Source organism: Lethenteron reissneri, chromosome 13, assembly GCF_015708825.2.
Source record: "Lethenteron reissneri isolate LAM-NWPU_2019-01 chromosome 13, ASM1570882v1, whole genome shotgun sequence".
Lineage (NCBI taxonomy): Eukaryota > Metazoa > Chordata > Hyperoartia > Petromyzontiformes > Petromyzontidae > Lethenteron > Lethenteron reissneri.
The window spans coordinates 3,651,967-3,675,221 of record NC_083791.1 but is presented as its reverse complement, the minus strand read 5'-3'; the positions used below and the strand labels follow the sequence as shown (position 1 = coordinate 3,675,221).

At 51.6% G+C, this 23,255-nt stretch overlaps 1 protein-coding gene across 2 annotated transcripts in view; it reads left to right on the top strand.

Moving 5' to 3' along the window:
- Positions 1 to 22,925, top strand: part of LOC133342012 (cell adhesion molecule-related/down-regulated by oncogenes-like) — an 83,339-nt gene extending 60,414 nt beyond the window's left edge. For both annotated transcript variants that reach the window (XM_061550878.1, XM_061550877.1), the window contains exons 3-17: positions 3,865 to 4,155; positions 4,903 to 5,049; positions 5,390 to 5,533; positions 6,608 to 6,960; positions 7,585 to 7,753; positions 7,958 to 8,092; positions 10,451 to 10,660; positions 11,605 to 11,792; positions 12,563 to 12,668; positions 14,113 to 14,235; positions 14,455 to 14,688; positions 15,561 to 15,955; positions 16,809 to 16,888; positions 18,518 to 18,888; positions 19,487 to 22,925. In XM_061550878.1, the coding sequence (XP_061406862.1) occupies positions 3,865 to 4,155; positions 4,903 to 5,049; positions 5,390 to 5,533; positions 6,608 to 6,960; positions 7,585 to 7,753; positions 7,958 to 8,092; positions 10,451 to 10,660; positions 11,605 to 11,792; positions 12,563 to 12,668; positions 14,113 to 14,235; positions 14,455 to 14,688; positions 15,561 to 15,955; positions 16,809 to 16,888; positions 18,518 to 18,888; positions 19,487 to 19,662 (3,122 nt within the window). In that variant the 3' untranslated portion in view covers positions 19,663 to 22,925. The remainder of the gene's footprint in view (positions 1 to 3,864; positions 4,156 to 4,902; positions 5,050 to 5,389; positions 5,534 to 6,607; positions 6,961 to 7,584; positions 7,754 to 7,957; positions 8,093 to 10,450; positions 10,661 to 11,604; positions 11,793 to 12,562; positions 12,669 to 14,112; positions 14,236 to 14,454; positions 14,689 to 15,560; positions 15,956 to 16,808; positions 16,889 to 18,517; positions 18,889 to 19,486) is intronic.
- Positions 22,926 to 23,255: the final 330 nt, after the last annotated feature.

The following is a 23,255-nucleotide window of genomic DNA, read 5'->3' as shown; positions in this document are numbered from 1 at the left end:
TCAATACACATCTATATCTTGTTTAATAGACATTCATAGACATTTGAATTAACTTCTAGACATCTCCGCGAATCTTAAAACTACAGCATTTTTTAGAGTTTGAGTAGTGATCTGCCTTTGTCATTTCTTCGCACGTTTGGTCCGATCATAACGTCATGAGTCGAGACGCGGACGGTCTCCTTTGCTTAAAAAAAAACACCCGTTTAGAATTCAGCCAACTCACTTTGCACCGATGCCGTGCTCCCCCACACATCCATCCACCCTCCCGCCCGCCCGCGCACACAACAGCAGCTGTTCAGTGACTTATCTTGGTGGAATCGCGGTGGAATTAGCAATTAGGGGGTGCTGGATGATGTTCAAACAGCAGGTGAGTTTTTATATCTGTGCGCACACAGGGGACAATGAAGCGTGCATTTTTATATTGATGGTGCACAGTGCTGAAAACTATTTCTTGTATTCGGTGTAAAATGTACACGTGGCTGTCTCCATGCTCTTCGCAGCGTGATTTGTAGGGGTCAAAGGTTGACGATCGAAACGTCAAGTTCCCCAATTGTACCAGGCCTGAGGCTTCGTTTGCCTAGAATCGGTAGCCGGTGCAGCGAGTCAAACATTGGCACCTCGGAGACTCGGGTAGCTTGGCGTCTTGTGCCGCTCCTCGCCACAGCCCCGTGTGTTGGCACATCCTCAGCAGTGGATCGTTCAACACTGCTTTCCCTCAAGAGCGTATATGGTGAAAGTAAACTGGAGTGATTCGTAATTGACGATTGTGGATCGGATCTCATGAGTGCAATGCCAGCAAATAAGTCTGCGCGTTAAATACAACGGAACGTCAGTCTTTATACATGTGCATTGTGTGTGTAGGTGTTTGTCAGTACTGTGTATATACACACATACATTCATATTCCATGCGACTGAAGTTTTGCGCAAGCAAGACGTTTCAGTCATGGTATTTACAATTACATTTGACGAGTGAATACTCTTCCAATGTTACGAGGCTTAAACATTGATGTTGAATGTTATCTTAAATGAACAAGGTAAAAAAAAAATCCGCAAAAATAGATGTGACCTGTTATCTGCTGTCATTAAAGGGATCTCCCATGCCGTAGGAATGTGGAATTTATCCTAATAGCTCAGGGCCACCAACAGAGGGAAACATCATCCCGCAATCTCTTGATCTGGCCCTTCACCAGCATTGATCCAAGCAAGCCTCACTCTGCCGGAGACTCGCTGAATGTTGAAACTGGTCGAGACTTTGCAAGTGCTTGAATCAATGCTGCCGGCAAAATGCACGCCCAGCGAGACTGTGTAGCGATGGGTTGTGTGTAAAAAAAAAAACTTTTTTTTAAGTGGAGAGACAAATATGATGAGCAGGCAATATTTGTTTGGGTCGGGGAGTTGCCTTGACTTGTGTCACTATGGCTGAATGTGAATTTTGGAAGCCACCAGCGGTGGTGTTTTGGCACTGACACTGAAACGAACAAGAAAAATCGACGGAACCGCACGCGCGCACATTTCCCCGCGGCTTGGCGGACTTCTCCGCTCAACTCAGTCGCCGCTCGCAGGTCGCTCTCCCTGTGTGGCATCTTCGCGCGGTTGAGGTAGTTGAAGCAGGAGTGAGGGCCGAGCTGGGGTTTGCTGCCGGGCTGGCCGGGGAGGTGGGGGCTACCCCCCCCCATCCACCCAAGCTCCCGCGCTCACAATGAGCCTGTGTGTGGAGCGAGACGGAGCTCAAAAGCCCCATTCAGTGGCTCTCTCCCACCTTCCCCGGTGCTGCTGATCGATTCCAGCAATTATCTGTAATTAGCTTTCCCCAACAGACGCGGCTGAAAATGGGTGGGGGGGGGGATCGCTTGCTCCGGCGTTGGCTGGCAGCGGCTTTCGCAAACCGCTTGGGCAGCCCTCCTGGTCACCGCTGTGTGAAAACAGAACAATATTTTTGTTGGAAATGGTCGGTAGTTTCGTGGACTGTTGTTGTTATTTTTTTAAAGGAAAGTACGGATGCTGACCGTATTTGTTCTTCATCTTTTCAACTTGTCAGCGTGTTTTTGTTGTTGTTGTCGTCATTGCCGCGTCACTAACTTTATAGCTGACGTTGAATGAAGATTTTTGGCCGACATTTAATGCAGCGGTGGGATTTGTTTGACCTCTAAAATAACTGCGTGACTTTACGCGCGTGTCATTTGTGAACACGTGCCAAATGTTGGTGTCTCCCTCCGAGCTCTTACCCAGAAATGGAAATCCCAATTTCTATGGCGATGAGCGCACTACCACCGTGGATTTCTCACAAAGTTGTGCTTGCTTTATCGGCCCTGGAAAAATGATGGGCTGCGACGAGGCCCCAACCTGCATGAGAACTCCTCCCCTACCCGGCTGCTGTGCAATGAGTGCTTGAGCCGAAGTGGCACCTGGGCCGGACGTGTTTTTAGGATGTGTATTTTAAAACTACGAACGAAACTATTTTTATTCTACCAGGTAAAGCTGGCTGAGCTAGATAGCTCTTTTTCAAAAGCGACCTGGCGGCATGTAATGATAGCACAACGAATTGGCTTGTCACGTGGACATTTATAGTGGCCAAATACTCAAAACGCATGTTGATTCGAAATGCGGAGGGAAATACCGGAGGACCAGGAGAAAAATCCCCGCGACCACGACGAGAGAGAGCGACACGCAAACTCCAAATATACACCAGCAGGCGTCAGTAGGGATCGAACCCACGACCCCCTGCATACCGGGCGTGGTAGTCGACATCTCGCCACCGCGGCACGACGCGAGTCTGCCGAGTGGCGGCGATGGCCGCTCGCTACGCAGAACCCCCTGCGGGCGCTTCGCTTCGTCGTCGCAACGCCGGTCCAAGAGCGGTCGTCGCCATCGGCTCCCATTCACGGGGGGGCGGGCGGAGGGGCACGGATCCGCCGCGCATTGTGGCCGCCCTGCGTGATCGTAGCCCCGTTGTGTTATTGTCACTGTGTCAGTCAGCGTGTTTGACAAAGCTTTATTGTATGAACTGCGGGAGTTTATCATTGGATAAGAGGGGGGTCAGGGTTTGACACTTGCCAATGCGTGGAGGCCGTGGGCAGGGGAAACACCCCCCCCCCACCTCTTTACCCCCCCGCCCCCCCCCCAGTCCCCCCCACCTACATCCCCGCCCCTTGGCCGCCGTGATAAATGATCTGCATTCCGAGTCCCCCTTTACAAAGAGGATGCTAATAAAAGCTGTTGGGGTCACAGCAAGTCTCGCTCAGCTGCAAATAAAAGTTTATCGGCTCTGCTGACTGCTAATTTTTCCACACTCTTGGCCTTTATTTTACGCGCCGCGAACAAGCGAACGATTTGGCATTTATATGAAAATAAAAACAACGTGACCCTGCCGTGGAAATGCGATGATCGTGAAGCAATGTCCCGAAGGTGCCGATTCTCTCAGAGCGGAAGTATCTCTCCTCTGGCCTGGCTCGTGTCGCGTTCTCTCTCTCTGTGTCTCTCTACTGGAGAGTGCGTTGGGACGTCGCGTCGAACATCACCCGCAGCTCGCAAGTCGAGCTGTTAATGCTGCCCGGGTCTATAAAAAAACAGCGCACGTTTTTTTACTGGGGCCGCCAGCCGCCCCCTGATTGATTCGTAAACGCTTTAACCCTTAACGCATCTCGACAATTGCCGCTTCCCGAGCGGTTTCTATTCAGTGGGAGGGGCCCTGTGAAACCCGGCGTACAATGCATCAAGTTTCCGTCAGTAAGTATATAAATGCCTTTATGTTACCCAGGTGAGAGACCGCGCACATTGTATCCCTCCCTGAAGTGAGTGCATTGTACTCGTACGAGTCCATGTTTATGCACGCGTGCATGTGTCTGTGCACATGTGCCACAACAGAGCCTTCCCTCCGGCTGACATCCGAGCCGGAATCCGTGACGCAGCGGCCGGGAGGGGAGGTGAGGCTCGGTTGCACGACGGACCCTCAAGGCGCTGCACTCGACTGGCAGTACCGCGGTGGCGGCGGAGACGGTGCCTGGGAGAACGCGGCCCGCCAGGCGGGTGTGCTGCTCGCAGGGAGCGAGCTGCTCATCGCGGCGCTCCGGCCGGAGCACGAGGGAGCGTACCGCTGCGTGGCGACGACCGGCAACGGCTCTGTGACCAGCGCGCCCGCCAACGTCACGCTCGCCCGTGAGTGGAAACAAACACAGCAGCAACGCGGTTGTAGGGCACGCAGCATGCAGCAGCTGCGGTGGTGGGGTTCCGCGGTGGCGAGATGTTAACTACCTCGCCATGTGACGTCTATATTCGGAGTTCGTGTGTTCTCTCGGTGGTCACGTGGATTTTTCTCCGGTTCTCTTCTAGTTTTTTCCTCCACATTTAGAATCATCGTGCGTTTTAAATGAAAAGCCACTTTGTTGAGCTATTATTTGTGGCCAGGTCGTTTCTGATAAAGAGGTCTAAACCTCAGTGGGCCTTACCTGGTCAAATAAGAGTAGTTCATAGTTGAGTTTCAATAGCGTGACCAGATGCCGTGCGGAGAGATTGATGAGCAGTCAAGTCGGTTGGAGGAGATTTTGGAGCGGAGCTACATGAGGTTGTGAACAGCTGGGTGATAAGGGTGTATTGATGGAGGAAGCATGTCTGGGTTGGCTTGCGCTGTAATTAGAGCGGTGCAAGCACATTTTTTACTCACCTGTTGGCTTATCGATCTATCATCATTCCTCCACGGTGCACAAAACGAGCACTACTTCGTGGGCATCCCATGAATAGATTGGCCCCTGCAATCGGAATGTGTAATGTATCCCTTTATTGTAGTTTCGACTAAAAAAACATCGGATGTAGTGAAATACACTCGGAGGATATTCGTCAGCGGCGTCGCGGAAATGAAACGACTGCGTCGGCGGCGTTCGCTGACAGCGCGTCGGTGTCGTTCAGGTCTGGGCGAGTTCCGCTGGTACGCCCGCCGCGTGCTCGAGGTGGCGCTCGGGGAATCGGCGGAGGTCCACTGCTCCCTCCCGGAGAGCCGACCGCCGGCGCAAGCGCGATACAAGTTCAAGCAGAAGTGGCTGGGCACCACCGCGGGTATGGCGCTCCTACCTCGCTCGCGCCGCGTTCGCCCGGGCCAATTCCCCCCCCCCCCACGCAGCTCTCGCGGTCCCGAAGTCAATGTATGCGCGAGCATTGGAGAATAAAGACACGTCACGAATACGGGGAGTCCCCTCGCTTGACGGCGTCGTCGTGCTCCCGAAAAGTTTGACTTTAAGCGGAACGACGTTTAAGCGACTCGTGACTTGAGCTCTCTGTTGTACGTACCAGTCGCACCACGTGGCCATTATCGGTCACCTTGTGCAGCACGCGCGTATTGTCGGCAAAGGCGTCGCGATCGTGCGACGCTAACAACCCACGCTTGGCAACGCCGCAGGGCGCGTGGAGCTCCTGCCGTCCGGAACGCTGCGCATCTCGAACGTGTCCCGCGAGGACGTCGGCGTGTACCGCTGCGCCGCGTACAACCCCGTGACGCAGGAGCAGAGGGTGCAGCGCGGAGGCACGAGGCTCCGGCTCGTTGGTGAGATCTCCGGCGCTGCGTTGCGCGGCACCGTCCGTGCCCCCCCCCCCACCCCCTTGTCGAGCAGCACTTAAGTTTCGGTATAAGGTTGTGGACCTGCCCTGTAATTTGTGTTTATAAAGGGTCGGCCAAAGTTTGGCAATAAAAAAAGCCCACCGCGGATTGGAGGAGGTCACATGCCATGCGCGCGCGCATCGCTTCACCGTGACGCAATTGTGCCTGACATCATCTTGGTCTTCTCAGAAAGCGACCTTGTTATCGCTAATTAATGAATTACTTCTGAGGACAAGCGCATGTCAGGATGTGTTACATTGCCATAAACTTTGTTACTTTTTTAATCTACAGTATAACCAATACCGAGTTCCCACTACAAGGCACTGCAATTGTGATCTATGTGGTTGAATCTCCCAGCAGGGTTTAAACTCTCAACTCATGAACAACACCAGCCAGACTGGTTACCCACGCAGTGGTGCATTGTGTGTTAATACTCTGCAATCAAAGTGAATCACAGTGAATTGGAGTCAATCTCTGCTTCCTATTCTTCCCTCTCTCTTACCTTTCCCACATTTATCTGCTATTTCTTAAATCCTCAATTTTTTTATGTTTATTTTATACGTCTCAAATGGTGGCGAAATGGGTGCCATGGTGGCGAGATGTTGACTACCTCGTCTGGTATACAGAAGGTCGTGGATTCAATCCCGACCTTGATGCCTGTAGATTTGCTGTTTGCATGCTTTCCCCGTGGTCGGGTTAATTTTTCTCCAGGTCCTCGTGTTTTTCCCTCCACATATAAAAACATGCGTTAAGAGTATTTGAACTATGATTTGTGGACAGGTCGCTTCTGAAAAATAACTATATAGCTCAGTGGGCCTTTCCTGGTTAAATAAAAATAAATTAATTATTTTTTGTTTAGTCTTATGGCGGTCTTTCATTCACGGTGTCTTCTAGTTCTTTGCCTTCTTGTATTTGTTGCGCTGCAAGCTGGTACATACATTTATTCTTTTTAAAAGCAAAGCGACCAGTCTCACGTCCCAGAGAGGCTGAATGTCTCGCGGTGCCGTCCTCCTGCCGCAGAGAGAGGCGGCGGCGCTGAGCACGCGCAGCCCAAGGAGGAGGAGGAGGAGGAGGCGGCCGAGGAGACGGCGACGGAGCGCCTGAGCCTCCCGGAGCTCCCCCTGCAAGACGAGCCGGCGGAGGCAGAGGAGGAGCCGCCGTCGGGAACGCCCGGGTCCAGCGGGGTCCCGACCACCGTGCCTGCCGCCGCCGCCGCCGCCGCCGTGGCGACCAACTCGGCCCTCCTCCCTCCCGAGGCTCCCATAATGCTTAGCGCGCCCCGCAGCTCCAGCCCGGATTCGTACGAGCTGAGGTGGAGGCCCGGCAGAGACGGAGGAGCCCCCATCATGGCCTACCTCGTCAAGTACCGCAAGGTACGGTCCTGCCGTATTCTCCAGAGAGTGATACAAACCCACCCCAAACTTGTGTCCGGTGTCAATAAAATTATACAAATCTGGCCTCCCACACACATACACAGACCTGCTGAATTTTCACCCTCAACTTTGCTTTGAAAAACAGGGGAAAGAAGTGAGTAAATGTATTATTGTTGTTGGTATTATTATCATGGTTGTTTATCCAGTCATAATCCAGTGTAAGTTAAAGTGTCTCACTGTTCAAACGAGAGTTGGTCAGTGCTTATCCCCACTGGCAGCCCTGAGCCGGTGGTAGGAATTCCACATTTTGTGATGGTGGAACCAGTCTCTCCAGAGGGCAACTGGTCTTCCCACAAATTTGTACTCCCCTTATTGATCCCCAAGGGATGATGGTGTTAGTTGGGCAAACAACCCAAAACAGGACCCTCTGCTGAGGCTCATGGATAAAGAAAATAATACCACATTTGTGGAAGTGGGAGCAAGGTTCGCCAGCGGGCAATCGCTCAACTTTTCACAGAGTGGTACTTGCTTTGTCATCACACAAAGGCCAAGTCTAAGCGTGACCAGGAGCCTTTTGATGTCAGCCACATCTTGACCTTGCCGTGTCTGCCGCCTCCCCCGCAGGTGACGGTGGAGGATCCTGTGGTGTGGCAGAGCATGCGCGTACCGGCCGACCAGCGCTCCCTGTCGCTCACCGAGCTCGAGGCCGACAGCCTCTACGAGCTCGAGATGGTGGCCCGGAGTCGAGCCGGCAATGGGCAGCCCGCCATGCTCACCTTCCGCACCGCCAAAGGTATTCAGCCAGCACCGGAGCACCGGTGCGGACGGGCGGGGCCCGCACCACGCGGGCAGGCAAGATTTTAGCCGGCGTTGCCGGTCCGCAGTCACTTCTGGCCACGTGCCGAGTTGCTCGAAATCGGATTTCTTTCACCCCAATCGCTGATTTGTGTCGTTGTCCTTCTCCCCCCACCCTCTACTGCAACGTCACACCTTGCAGAGAAGAACAACAGTTCCCGCAAGCCCGGCAGCGGCCTGCGTCCCGTGAATCCGTGGCGCCGCCCTTCGAACGATGACAGCGGCGTCAACAGCTACAGTCTCAACTACAGCCCCGCGGAGCCGGACGCGCACACCGGTATGCTCGCCGCGGCACTCGTCCCCCCCTCGGCCTACGCCCTCGCTTGTCACGCTCGTGTCAAAGAAACGCATCTAGTTTTCCACTAAATTTTTTGCATTTTTTTTATTTGACAAGAGCCCTATAATAGGCACGAACCGTAATAAGGGAGGGAGTGGGGGTGGCGGGGGTTACAGAAATTCCACAGGCCAGAGTTTGAACTCGGTGCTCCTGGGTACTGGGAAAGGGGAGAAGATTGGGCTCACTGCCCCACTCGTGTAGGGACTGTGAGGGGGAACGTGTCGCTTTTTATATGGGGAAGTTAAGGCGAGGGAAGAAGAACAAAAGTAAAGGGAAAAACAAAACGGTGGGGGGGAAATGCACGTAACAAAATCTTCCAAACAAAGTAATCTCTACACACGCGCCATCTACTCGCCTGTAAGGTCGTCACTTCTCAAGCCGTCGAGCTTTTACCGTAGGCAACGCAGGCTGCGGCGTGAGCACCGCGCGGGGAGAAATGTTGAAAGTGCACGGGGAAAGCCAGTGCCATGTTGCAGCAAAAACAAAAGGGACCAATATGTAATTGTTAAACACTACGTCGACCAGAGGCGTGGACGTGCGATCTCGCTCTGTTGTGGCCCTCCGTAAGCTTGGTTGTGTTTTGGAGGCTGGAGCTGGGATGGGATCGTTGGTCTTGACTCTGAGGTGGGCCGTCATTGAGATACTGGTTGAGAATCGCTGTTTTGATTTGTTTTCAGCCTCTGGGTTTCTGGTTGAATTGTTACTGAATAAGTGCTGTTCATGAGGGCCAAAGTTATTGGGAAAAAGTTATAGGATTGGTAAAATGAAAAACCATGTTCTCCTTCCAAAGAAGAAAAAAGGAAAATTATCTATGTACAGACAGTTTTGATCAATCTGCTACGAAAGAACACGGGAATTACAGAGCACAAAACCAGTAGCGGCTACTGTAAAAAATGCTAAATGACTGACTAAGCTTTACTCGAACGTAAGTGATATTTTTGTTTCTCATACATAATAAAAATCCAGTGACTTTCTGAACATAATTTTTTTTTACTTAAAATCTTTGTCCCAATGCCCGTACAAACATGTCGCGGTACTCGGCTCTCTGTTTGTGGCCCCAAAACGGTAGCAGAAATTCCACATTGGCGCTGCGCGACGCTGTCTCTCTCCGGAAGTCGCTCTCAGTGTTGTCTTGACCACACGATGGTACACATTTTTATATCCACTCCAGAGGGATCAATGGATTTGGCTCGAGTAGCCATACCGAACAAATGTTGTGCAAAAGCAGACATGGTGGGGGGGGGAGGGGGGCGGTGGCAGTGTGTATGTACAAGAGAGAGGCATTAATCCAGCAACCATATCCATTTGACAAACAACATGCAGCTGTATCCTGAGTCTCGCTTAAGCCCCTGCTCACAGCGACCAAGGACACGGGAAGGCTGAGGCCTCGCTTCCACGTGCGAGGTCTCTCCACGGGATGCGTGCCAGCGTGGACGGCCCGCGGCACGCCCCAAACCTGCCTTGAGCTAAATCGATGCCGAGTAGGTGACTGCAGCTCGCTTTAAATCAACGGCAATCGACACCCGGGCGGTGGAGGGAATGTGGCTGGCTTCACGAGCGTTGCTTCATAGCCGCGAGGTTGTTTTTTTTGTTGCTAAAACCTAAAAAAAGAACTTTTCTCACTCACGAAATGCCGAGCCTCTTCAATGCCCTTCAACTGGCATTGTCATTTACGGAGTTTATCGTTAAAGGGAACTCGGGTGTAGGGAGTAGGTGAGGGTTAGTGGGAGTCTCCGCTGGTTTATTGTATTCGTTGCGCATGGAAAACAAAGCAAGCAGCTGTTCCGTGGGCCTGCCGCTCGCTCGCTACGCGGGGCTTTACGAGCCCGCCCTCCCCACCCCCGCCTCCTCTGAGCCCCGCAAAAATCTGAGATCCGTGTCACAGCTTTAAACGGCCAGACAAAAAACATGAGCAGTGATTGCTTATCTACGTTAGAGGATTGCTTTAAAACAACCAAAGTACTCTTTTTCCTTGTCCTCCTCTCCTCTGCGCCACTTTTACTCGTAACGCCATCTCTTCCATTTCTTGATTTTCCTACTCCAACTTTTCCCCTTCAAATTCCTCCTTGTCTGCCCATCTCCTTCTTCCATCTACTGCCCCTCATACATTCCTCCTCTTAATCATCAACATCTTCACCCTCCTACTCATCCTCATCCTTCTCATGTTCATCATCGTCCTCATCTTCCTCAACCTTCTGATCCTCATCTTCCTCATCATCCTCCACATCCTCATGCTCCTACCCCTCATCTTCCTACTCCTCATCCTCCTACTCCTCATCCTCCCCCCTGTCCCCGCAGTCCCCGAGGCCCCGTGGGCGGTGAGCGTGCGCTCCGGCGCCAGCGGTGCGGTCTTCGTGTCGTGGATGCCGCGCGGCACGGGCGGCTCCCCCGTCAGCGCGTTCCGCGTCGAGTGCCGGCGCGTGGGCCGTGGCGCCGGCGAATGGAAGGAGGCCGCGTCCGGCATCCCGCCCGCCAAGCTCGCCGTGCAGATCGACGGCCTCGCCGCCGGTGAGGCAGTCGACCATCGTCATTGGACGCGGAGCGTGGAGCGCGGTGGGGGCGGCTATGTTAAAACATAAATATATGTATTTTATCCAAATATTGTATGTGTTCATGTTGAGCTACTTTCGCACCATGTGCAGACAACCGCGCAAATCGGAGGTGCGGGGGAAGGACGGCAAACTAAACACAAAAAGCAGTTCTAAAGAAATACGTTTTCAATCTAGATTTAGAAGTGCATAGCTCCAGTGGCATCCTAATATCGGAATGAAGAGCGTTCCAGATGGCCACAGAAGTGCACCTAAAAGCGCGCGATGCGGTGACCGTCCTTGTTCGATGACCGGAGTTCGCTCTGATTTATGAATATTGATAAAATACCAATTGTTTGGCTGTCAAGGGGGTGGCAATTGCCTCCACCCCCCCCCTCCTCCCACCGTCCTTCCATCCTGATCTGCCACCAATTGTCAGACAGCTGATTGTTTACGAGCTATTCATGCATGTGGGGATGATGGCGCTGCCACGTTGTAATGGTTGGCACACCGTGCCTACAATCCAGAGGTGACCGGTTCATCCTCACATTTCTTAATGCCCCCCACCTCCCCCCCACCCACACCTCTGCCCGCCCCGCAGTATAAATGGCTACACCACAGTCGATCGGCGGGTCGCGTGTGGCGGGGTAAAGTAGTGTAGCTTATGCCCATCTCCTTTCAACACGAGTCTAGTCGACGTGGCGGAGTAGGCCCCAAAAACTCTCCATTGTAGTTCTCTCCAGCGAAGGCCCTTCCACCAGCGTTGGCGCGATTCGGCACATTTCAGGGTCCGCAATCTTAGCAAAAAAAAAATCTCCCACTTTACCTCCTATAGACAACGAGCAAAAAAAACAAACCTCGACATAAATCGTCGCTCAGCTTGTGACCGTCGCCGATCCATGCTCGCTTCCTTGATGCTCCCAGGCTGGGCGTACCGCTTCCGCGTGGCGGCGCTGAACGCGCACGGCGAGAGCCCCTGGAGCGTCCCCTCCACACCGTTCTACCTCTCGGGCTCCCCCGGGGGGGCGTCTGCCTCCCAGCGACTGCTCGCCGCCCCCCACATCTCCGCCACGGAGGCCGTGAGCGACACGGCCATTCGCATCACCTGGACCGTACGTAACAATTTCAACGATCGACAATGATGACGATGATGACGATGATGACGATGATGACGATGATGACGATGATGACGATGATGACGATGATGCCCGAGAGTGCGGTAGCACTTAGTCGCAACAACCGTCTCATGTTAGTGGTTTGCGGCAGGTTCACATCCCTGTCTGGGAAAGACGGTGAAATGGGCACCCATCATATAAATGTGTAAATCCAACCAAGATGTGCTGGTTCACCAGAAATGCCACATGCTCATTAGAGCAGGGTGGAGTAAAGTTAAAGGTGCGGCCGCGCAGTCACTTGCTCTCGCCTCCGCTGTATTTGGTCTCTTTCACGCCGACCAGATGTCTCGGAAGAGTTTTGGAGTACGCACACTTTACCCCACCACTTGTTACTTGCTGATCGACTAACTGTGGGGTTCCCTGTTTAAACTGCTGGGAGGACAGAAGCAGGTTGGGGGAATTCCAGAAACTTGCTCGATTTGTTTCTAACTGGCGTGCCGGGAGACGGAGCAATAATTCTCAAGTAGAATGTTGTGTGTGTGTGTATGTTGAACTTCTTTCGCACCGTACGTAGCCAACCGTGATAATCGGAGGTGCGATTCATGATGATGAGAGTGGTGCGTGGATGATTGAAAATGTGGTAGTAATGGTGGTGATTATGGCGATGGTGATGACGGTCACGATGCCGACGACAACGACGAGGATGATCACGTTGATGGTCGTGACCCCCCCCCTCCGCCCCCACCCCACGCGCTCGTCGTGCGCAGTTTGCGTCTGCCGCAGCTCCGGCGCAGCCCGTGCAGAAGGTGACCGTCTACTACCGCCCCACCGACAGCGACAACGACGAGGACTACCACAAGGAGATCCTGCACGGTGAGTGCCTCGGCGGCACCCGGCACGAGCCACCGCCGTCACATCGGCTTAGAACTCTGCGGGATGTTTAGAGTTTGAGGGATGTCACGTGCGAGCGACCCTCGCGCTGTGCAAGTTGTGTGCAGGTGAACATCGTTCCAGCTACAGACGCAGCCTTCCTCGGTTTAGTGGCCTCAGGTCCGACGCAAATTCACAGTTTGAAAACAGCGCACAAATGCGCGCCGCTCGTAGGCAGTTGGAAGGTGCGGCTTCCCCGTCTTGCCGTGCACGCGTGTGATGTGACCGCCGCGTTACATGGACATTGCTGTCAGCCTTGTCAAGGCTGCCAGCTCAAGAGAGCTTAACGTGGTGGGGCCGTATCGTTGTTTAGATCGCCAACTCGAGTGTTAAATTTGTTGGCATGGGTTTTCTCATAATTTACAGAAAGCGTTGTAAAGAGAGCACATGCATTAGTATAACGGTCTGAGTTGTGTGACGTGCATTGTGGGTATTTACCACAGTCATTTGAGAAATGAATGTAATATCTTTCAGATTTCTGTGTGTGTATGTTATCCTAGCTTGCACTGTTGGGAGCGGTGGTGTAGCGGTTAGCGCGCTGCACGATGAACCCGGCGATCCGGGTTCAATTCCCGCTCACGGCCAACACCAGTGACGATTATCTGAACCGGTCCTGGGCCTCCCCTAGGTCAACTCGGCCTCAAATGAGTACCTGGTGCGGTGTGTAAACATCGCCACTGGGGAGAAAAAGGCGGTTGGGCGTGGTGCCGGCCTTTGTCTTATTCTAGCTTGCACTAGAATTCAGATTCATTTGTTTAACCAGGTTAGAGCTCAAGAGACCAAGCATAGACCCATCAGCAACGAAGCACGTGCAAATCAGAGCAAACAAAACACGTCTAGAGAATACTGTACGAACATAATTCACTGTTCAAGAGAACAAGTCCCCTGTAATTTTCATTCCGAAACAAAGACTAAACTAAACTTAACATTTTATCAGGTAAGGCCCATTGAGCTACATAGCTCAACGAAGTGGCCAGCGACCTGGCCTCAAATGATGGCTCAACGAAGTGGTTTATCATGTGGACATTTACAGCAGCCAAATACTCTAAATGCATGTTTCTAAATGTCGAGGGGAAAAACCCGAGGACCTGGAGAATGATCCACGCAACCATGGGGAGAACATGCAAACTCCAAATATGTAGGCGCCAGGGTCGAGATCGAACCCACGACCTCCTCTATACCAGGCGAGGTAGCTAACATCTCGCCATCGCGATGTTCATAGTACAATCACGTTACAGGAGCATGAAGATATGTCACGCCGTAGCTGATTGCATCCTGCAGCTGATAAACACCTGGCGTGCCGCGTGAGTCACGCCGTCACGCGTTGGTCGAATTAATCCACGATGCGGCTCGGCCGTAACAGCTGCCGTTCGCCGTTTCACCCCAGGGAGCAGAGACTGGCACGTGCTGAGCGGACTTCAGCCGGAGACGTCGTACGACATCAAGATCCAGTGGTTTAGCACGGCGGGAGAGAGCGAGTTCAGCAACGTCATGATCTGCGAGACGAGAGGTGGGCGAGCGCGAGTGCGGTGTTCGTCGTAACGTATATTGCGCTGACAACCGCCTCGAAATCAAATCGCCGGGCACCACGAGTCTCGATGGCATCAGCGGCCGGCCCGTTACACATTCAGATTTGAGACACCGGCATGACGGCGTCGTCCGCAATAATCCTCTTGACCCCGATCTTAACCACGCTTCCCCCGCCCCCTTGAACGTGCTGCTCGTTCAGCTGCTGGCAGCCTCCTCGACTTCACCGACCCCACCGGCCGCGACGGCGCAGACCGGCCGGCGCCACCCCCGGCCGTGGACAGCGAGAGCATGTCGCCGCACGCGGCCCCCAGCCGCGACCTCCTCTACCTGCTGCTCGGCATGGGCCTCGGCCTGCTGCTGCTCGTCCTGGTCCTCTTCGTCGGGCTGTGGGTGTGGCGCGCGCGCCAACACTGCCGCGGCTACGGCTCGCCAGGTGACGACTCGCTCGAGCTCGGGGTTCATGTTGGTGAAAGTCAGCGCCGGGACGTTGGGAGAGTAAATGGCTGCTGCTGCTGTGCATTTACACGTGATGATGAGCCACTTCGTTTAGCTATCATGTGTGGCCAGGTCGCTTCTGAAAAGAGCTGCATAGCTCAGTGGGCCTTACCTGGTGAAGTAAAATTAGTAGTAGGAGTATATTCTTTGGTTCTTTCGGTAAAGTCACGTAGATAGAAAAAGAAAAAAATATTTTTATTAAAATTTAAATATATTTTTATAATTTTTCTATCTACGTGACTTTACCAAAACAACCAAACAATATGAATTCCCGTAGTCATGAAAGTTGTAAGTATAGTACGACACGAATCCACGATAAACGCTTTTGTGTTGGTGCCATGTTGAGGCTGAATGTTTTGGCCAAATTGCTGGCAACGAAAGGAAGCACAGTGACAGCCGGTGCCTTGTGTGTTTGGTGGGGCGTGTCACCTCGATGTCTGGCTCCGGCTCTGGTTCGTGTTGGGCACTTCTGAGTGTTTAATGATGATAAAGTGGAAAAGGTACGAGGTTGAATAAGGTGCTAGCGTTTGGGGGGGGGGGAAATGCAATGATTTGCAAGTCTCTTGACTGTACGTGTCTATGTATATATGATAGCCAGATTGTGGGCACTCCAAACAATCGCATTTGTCTTAACCAAAAGGAAGCCTTTGAACGGTTGTGTTATCGGCAAGGTGTGGCTCATTTAAACAAACAGTACTTTGGGGCCCAATGTTTTAAGAGAGATCATCCCGTGAATACCAAGCTCACCTGAGCACGTCTGTCGGTATTTTGTCCGCTTCCCCGCGCTCGCATCGCTGCTGCCAAACGCAGGCCCCGTGCTGCCCAACTGCAAGGCCGAATATCTCTACCCGAGCCTGGACTACACCTCCGTCTCCCTGCCCGGCACCGGCCTCATCAACGGCGGCATCGTCGGGCCGGCCATGATGAACGGCGGCTCCCCATCCCCGCCGTCCGTGGGGCCTCTCGACGAGCGGTCGGACGCCAGCGGTCAGCGCGGGGCTAGCGGCCCGGGACCCGGGGCGGCTGCGGCGGCGGCCGCAGTCTCGTCCTCTTGTTGCTGTGGCAACGGTGCGGTGGCCGGGTTGTGGGAGGGCGCCGGTGGTGGCGGCGACGGTGCCGTCGGGCCGCCCTCCACAGGACACCACATTGGCTGCGTTGGCTGCCTGGGACTGGAGTACCAGCAGCGTGGCCACCACGTGCTCAACGTGAGTGGCTTTGGGTGCCAGCCCCGCTTCACCGTCGGTGATGTCGGGTCAGCGGAGAGTAGCGTCATTGCGTGCCGGGCAGCCGATTTAAATCGGATGTCGCCTTGATTAAAGCACGTCCCGATGCTGAGCGCATTTTCACTTGTTTCGGAAACGGTGTTCACTTCAGCAGCATCATGTTCGGAAACAAAATCGAGTTTAGATTGTTGGAGCTGTCTTGTTCGATATTGGAAGGATTAGTTGACCCACACCACCCAGATATGTATACATTTAGAAGACAGAGAAGACTATAGTGTTATTATTATTATTTATAATGCAATTTAATCAGGAGAGTCACACATTGAGAAGTTTGACCCAATTTCTCTTGGCAGAGGATGCAAATGATCGTACTCATGACATACTCGCAGTTTATGGCAATTACGCAATACATCTCTTATTGTCAAGCTGACGTTGTTGCAACTGTTAGCGCGACTGGACTTGCGACCCAAAGGTCACCAGTTCAGTTCAATCTCCCAGCACGGCAGTTGATATAAATTCCTCCCCCCGCCCTTCTCACCCGAGCAGTATAAATGGGTTCACCACACTGGTAGCGTGTGGTGGGGTAAAGTGTGGGTGCTCTCCACCTCTTCCGAGACGTATGTTCAGCGTAGAAGAGTAGGCCACATGCCTACCGTCCGGAAGGGGCTCTAAAGAGCTTCCTTCGCTGGAGTCCCTCCCGACGATGGGAGTTGAGCGAGCCAAGAATTTGCGGGGCTGCTCCATATCCTCCTGCCTTGCACGTTTCACGTGAACTCGCCGCGCGATCCCCTGAGATTTGAGCAAATTTAATCATTTTGTCATTGGACCTTTCCAGGGGAGAGGCTTGTACCACGCGGTGCCACAGGCAGAGTCTGCCGAGTGCAACGACTGCCGGAACTGCAGCAACAATAACAGGTGCGTGCGTGCGTGCGTGCGTGCGTGCGTGCGTGCGTGCGTGCGTGCGTGCGTGCGTGCGTGCGTGCGTGCGTGCGTGCGTGCGTGCGTGCGTGCGTGCGTGCGTGCGTGCGTGCGTGCGTGCGTGCGTGCGTGCGTGCGTGCGTGCGTGCTCCCGGACATTCATAGCTACGAGCAAGGGACACGATGCATTTTCGGCTTGCTTGTAAATGGAGTGATGAAACTAGGGGCTAGGTGGGATTGTTAAAACGCAGGATGGTGAAAGGGGGCGGCGGCGTGCGGAGGTCTTCATCCAGCGGTGGTTTGACGATGGCTCATGATGACGATAATAACTTTCTTTTTGGCCGCTGATTTGGGGAGTGTCACATGTTGGTTCAAGGTCTTTCACGTTCGCCTTCAGCATGGCAGTTCCTTAAGGGTCGGGATTGTTACCTGCAGGGTTCCATCGGTGAAACTCGGAGTTGCTTTTCCCCATGCTCTACAGATGCACCCTTCAAAGTATTGCACCTTCCCAGAAACACAAACAATCAAAACACAAAACAATCAAAACTCGTCGACCATTGTGGCCAAGTCGTTAAATATTTGCAAGCAAAAGCCTCGCAAGTGAAATTGAGAGAAGCAATTAAAAATAAATACCTGGGGGGGGATTGTTTTTTTGCAATGCGAATCAATTGCATTCCGGTAACAATTTGGTAAGCGTAAGAGTTAATCACGTGTAATCACCTGCTATGTATCCAGACACGAGTATAATGCAATGTACAATTACTAGGTAATTGTGCAGCCAGATTGAGCGCACTTGTAAGGCATTGCTCAATAATTGGCTACTTGTAGTCTAGCATTATTTCTGGAATGTTGCGTGACAATTACCGTATAATGGCCGTGTTATTAGCCGCTGAGCCTTGTTGGGAGTGCTGCATCAAGTGCCTCCTCCCTCGGTGTTGCTGTTTCATTTCAAATTTTAAGTTCGAGCAGCTTCTGGGGTTTCATTCGCAGCCCCTGTTTCCTCGGCAAGGTTGCAACGAACCGTGCGTGAAGCCAAGTTGGCTTTGTTGGTCACCTATTGCCATCGTGGTCATTGAGCTGATGTCGAACTTGCACAATGCCACGGATGAAAATCCCACTGCCGCACGATGATTTTCTTTGTGTTAAATACAGATCCCAAATTTGATCTCCCTGCTCAAGCAAACGTTTTGGTGACACTCGCCTCCATTGTTGGACATTCAACATTTTTGCTTCCATAGGTCAAGCATTGTTGCTCTTCCTGCAAAGTGGTGTGCATTTTATCAGCCCCCAAAAAATTACGATGATGGATTTTATTTGACCAAATAATTAGAATTAGAACTTCATTTGTATGTCTAGTGCTCTGCCGTAAATATACTTACATATAAAACAAACAAAGACAAAGATCCCCCGTGTAGCCTGAACAGACTTTTGGGGCAAGTGCTGTTTGCGAGCACACACACTCACACAAGCGGTACAGAAATGGGAGCACCCATATGCATTGGTGGTCGCGTGGCTGCCACACCACATGCACACGTGGTTACTGCCATTGCTGATATTATACGTCATGTGGCACCTTTGCGGCGTTGATCGCTGTTTTTGCTGCCCTCGTCGCTGGTGCACGTGCAGGTGCTCCCCCAAGCCTGGCCGCTCGTCTCCGACCCCCCACGAGCCGCACGTGAGCGACTCTTCGCCCCGCGGCGGCAGCGGTGACTTCGACGACGAGCGAGACCGCGGCGGGGGAGACGCCGACGGCAGCGGCAGCGGCTGCGGTAACGCGGCCGGCAGCGGCGGCGACCCCTCGCCTCCTCCGCCCGAGTTGCCGCCGGCCGCCGGAGAGCCGGGCTCCGCCGACAGGTCGGAGGTCGACACCACCAGCGAGAGCGATGGGGAGCAGCCGGCGGTGGCGGCACAGCGGCGGTGTCCGGGCGCGCTGCTCGCGAACGGCGCCGCCCTGGTACCGGGCGCCCGCTGCAAGAGAGGCGCGGAGAACGCTGCCGGTGAGCGTGCGAGCGCGGCCTCGAGTTCGATTCCCGGCCACGGCTAATGTCGGCAGTGATTATCCGAACCAATTCGCGAATCGGATAATCGGCCCCCAATCATTGAGACGTGCTGGCCTCCGTTAGGTGCTCGCTCGTATCACTTGCCCCAGCAGTCTGTTACGTCATCGGAACGGAATCAGTAGAAAACTAAAATAACTAACTTTATTAGTATGTCTTCAGGTCGGAAGACATAGCGAGGCTTCCGCTCCTCCGATTAGCACGGTTTGGATATGTACGGTGCGAAAGAAGTTCAATATACATACATACATGTGGCACAGTTTGGCATCAGCTATTATAGAGTGCGGTCGTGTCGCTACACTTCTCTGCGGTGAGGACAATGTCTCTCTTAAGTAAAATGAATGCGAACCGCTTGCGTGTTCCGAGATTCAGCGGTGAACGGGAACCCATCACCCTGCAAAATTGCAGACGTCTCTGAACGGGAAAGGGGTTTAAGAACATCCCACCTCTGAGTGACGCACGTGCTTGAGAATAACACGCAGAGCACCGTTGTCACAATCATTTACTTACGTGATCCGTATCTCTGTTTCTTCCACAGAACAGGGTGGCATTAGGCACGTGAGGGTGCGGCCAGTCTCGGACTACATCCGACCGTCGGCAATGGACTATCAAATGGACAGAACCAAAATGCAGAACGGGAGTTGCAAACACACACCCCCCGCTGCGGGGAGCAATGGACTCTACCTGGAAATGCAGTTGCTGAAAGTGTCTTGACTTGCGGTGAACGCTTTTCGTGGAGCAAAGGGAAACGGCGGGAGGGAAAGTACAGGAGAGGTGGCGGGCAAGGTTTATGCAGTGTAAAATAATGAAAAAGAAAAGCAAGCATATTTATTTTTTTATAGTTTATGCAACTGTGTCGTGTTTGAATGTAGTTGGAGTCAAATGTTTTATTTATGTCAAAGTGGCCTTAAATTGAAATTTATTGCACAGATTAATGTGTGCCGTTCTTCCTCCCCATCGCTGTCATTAAATGAGCATGTAAACTTGTACATTGTGTTGAATAGGTGAATTGTTACTAGACGTTAACACTAACACTGCCAGTGTCCTATATTTTTTGTATATCTATGGGGTTAGGTACCAATACGTGCATATACGGCTATAAATACGGGAATGTATTATTATTGTTGCTGTGTTTATTATAACTCTGTGTACAAATGTACAGTGGTATTTCAGCACTTACGAGTGTTCTGTAACTATAACAGAATCCTCTAAGATGTTCACGTGTATAAATATAGTTTTAAAAACTGTTTGCCCAATGTACTGTGTGCACACTGACTATACTTGCCGTATGCCTATACGTAACCTGTATTACTGCAACCTACAGCGGCAGGAAGCCGCATCGTAGCCCGGTGCAGTTATTTCATTGTGCGGTATTCCCTCGTTCTTCACGAACTTGCTGTCCGCAATTTTGGCTGTACGCGAATCGCATCTGGAACTCTACACGGCTGCATCGAGAGAGAGAGAGAGAAAGATGGTGATGAGTTAAAGAGATAGAGAGAACTTCTCGAAGCTTTAGAAGCAGCTGCAGATGTTGTGCCTACGATATTCGTAGGCCGACATCACTCTCCGCAAAATGCTCTGTTCTTGAGAATATCCGGAACGTATCCCTCGCAAACAGCGAGGGAATACCGTATCTCAAATCGCGTCTCTCTCTCTTCTCCGCGTCCAAGCCAAGTGGGAAATTGTCAAAGACAAAGGGGACAGCTGCATGACACAACCTGAGCGAATAGGCACCGTTGATTTCTCACGCACATCCGTGAAAAGTAAGGGAAGGTTTCACTTAAGACGTTTAATGCAATAAGCCAAAGGATGGGAAAAGTCGATCTGCGTTCCGGTGGAGGTGTTGTAGATTAGCGCTGCCTCCTCCTGTCTGCGTGCCAGACTGCCGGCCCCAAAGAAAGGCCGGGTGTCTGTGCTCACTTGCAAAATTTATCATGAACGGTATCTTTTTTCTTACTTTGTAATGTGAATCGGTGTGATCTAAAGGAGAATTTCACTTTAAAATGGCAATGCCCAGTTGTATAACATTCCTCAATGGAAATGTCCCTAAAGGAATGTTACGCAGCTGCCCAGTATCCTTTTAACTCTACAATTGCCGGACGATGAGGAGAAGCTTTGCATCAGTCTCGTCAATGGATGCCGCTGTGTTTGTGCGTGTGTCTGCACACGCAAAGACAGACAGCGTTAAGTGTCGCGGTTAGCGCACTGCGCTACGAACCCCGCCACCCGAGTTCGATTCCTGCTCACGGCCAACATCAGTGTCGATTATCTGAACCGGTCCTGGGCCTCCCCTAGGTCGACTCGACCTCAAATTGGTACCTGGTGCGGTGCGTAATAACATTTCCACTGGGGAGACAAAGGTGGCTGGGCGTGGTGCTGGCCACCCATTCCCCCCCTCGTGTGCCGTTCTGGCCTTCATAGGTGCTCGCTAACAGCACTTGCCCCAACAGTCTGTTAAGGCTATATGGGGGATCCTTGCCTTTGTGCACATGCACATGTGCCTCTGTGTTGCAACCTAGCCTGGTAAAGGTTAAAACAAGGTAATTCTACATTTTAAGGATGTGCCTTCCAGACAAACAGGTTTATAGTATTCAACACAATGTTGATGAATGCACAGCGCAATGCTCAACACAAGCGCGAGAGGATGGGGAAGTGTATCGGCATGAGTTTGTGCGCATTGCATTGTGGATACTCAATCAACTAAACGCATTCGGCCTTCTCCGGTCTCCCTCTTATGAACCAGAGTAACCGCCTGGTCCCCGGCCATAGGAATGTCGATTTTCCACCACTGTCTACTGGTGGCCAATGTAAATGAGCGTTGCCCCAACTCTCATTTGAGCAGTTGTGTAGCCGTGGAGCTAATGGGTGTGAAATTAATCACTTGTCGGACACTACTAATCCTTGGCTGTGGCAATGGAGAACTTTTTGACTCGAAATCTTGAAATGTGGGCTTCTGGTGAAAACTGAACCTGACTACTTGATGACGAGGTTCGGTTGAATTCGCATTACTAGGACAGTGTTGCTATTGTGTAGCTGTTTAATATGTCGACAGGAGTTACGTCTTCCATTCTGCTGCACCGTAACGATATGAGTTCACAAAAAAGCAATATTCATTGAAATGGGTAAAGCTCTCATGGTGATTTTTTTGGTCATGTCAAGTTATACAAATTGTCATCATGCAAGTCGTTGTTTTAATGGTTTAAAATGGTCCATATCGTGTAAATGTTCGCCGTGGTGGAACCATGTTCCTTTCAAAATGTTCTCCAGAAAGCATTGTTCTTCACGCACACGCGCACACATTCAGCAGATATCTCTATAAACACGAGGCTATGACAGTGCGTCGATTACCCTCGTCACGATACATGCATGCCATCGCGTGTAATAAATTATTAACATCTATTTGCGTATGCCGTGTGTGTGTGATTAGTTCATGTGACCACTGGAGATGCTGCCTTCCGCCGTAGTCTATCTTTTTTCACGCGCAAAAATTATTTTTCATTAAACCTTCAGAATCCTGACGTTTCCTCAAATCGTGATGTTGGAGAATCCTTTCAGACCCGATAAAAAACAGACCCAAATGCATGTGCAACAACAACAGCCAGACGACACTGTGGCGTTCGTGCCAGGCCAGGTGCACGTGAGGCCACGTGACAGACGGGCAGAGGTGGGGTGGCGTCAACAGACTTGGGGTGCCTGGCAGACTCACAAACTGCACTTGCCACTGTGACGACCCGACTGCGTTTTAGTTGTCAGACAAACACGCACAAAGACAAAGATCCCCTGTATAGCCTTAACAGACTGTAGGGGCAAGTGCTGTTAGCGAGCACGCACACATACATCCACACACGCATACACACACGCGCACTCACATAATGTACGTATAATCCATGTCTATTTTTCGATTTAAAGCTTTCGTGACTGCAGGGATTCATCTTCTTGGTTCTTTCGGTAAAGTCACGTAGAAGGGAAGTAATAAAATAATAAAAATAAAACATAATAATGTTTTAATAATAATGTTTTATTTTTATTAATAATGTTTTAATAATAATAAAACATAATAATGTTTTAATAATAATGTTTTATTTTTATTATTTTATTACTTCCCTTCTACGTGACTTTACCGAAAGAACCAAGAAGATGAATCCATGTCTATGTTATTTTCACATCAAGGTATTAAGGTGTGCCATTTAAAAAATGTAAATAGGACAATTATTTATCACATCCAAAACCAATATGAACCGTCATATTTAAGTGTTTTCCCAGAGTGTGGTCTGTGTGTGCGCGCATGTACAAAAACATCACTGAGT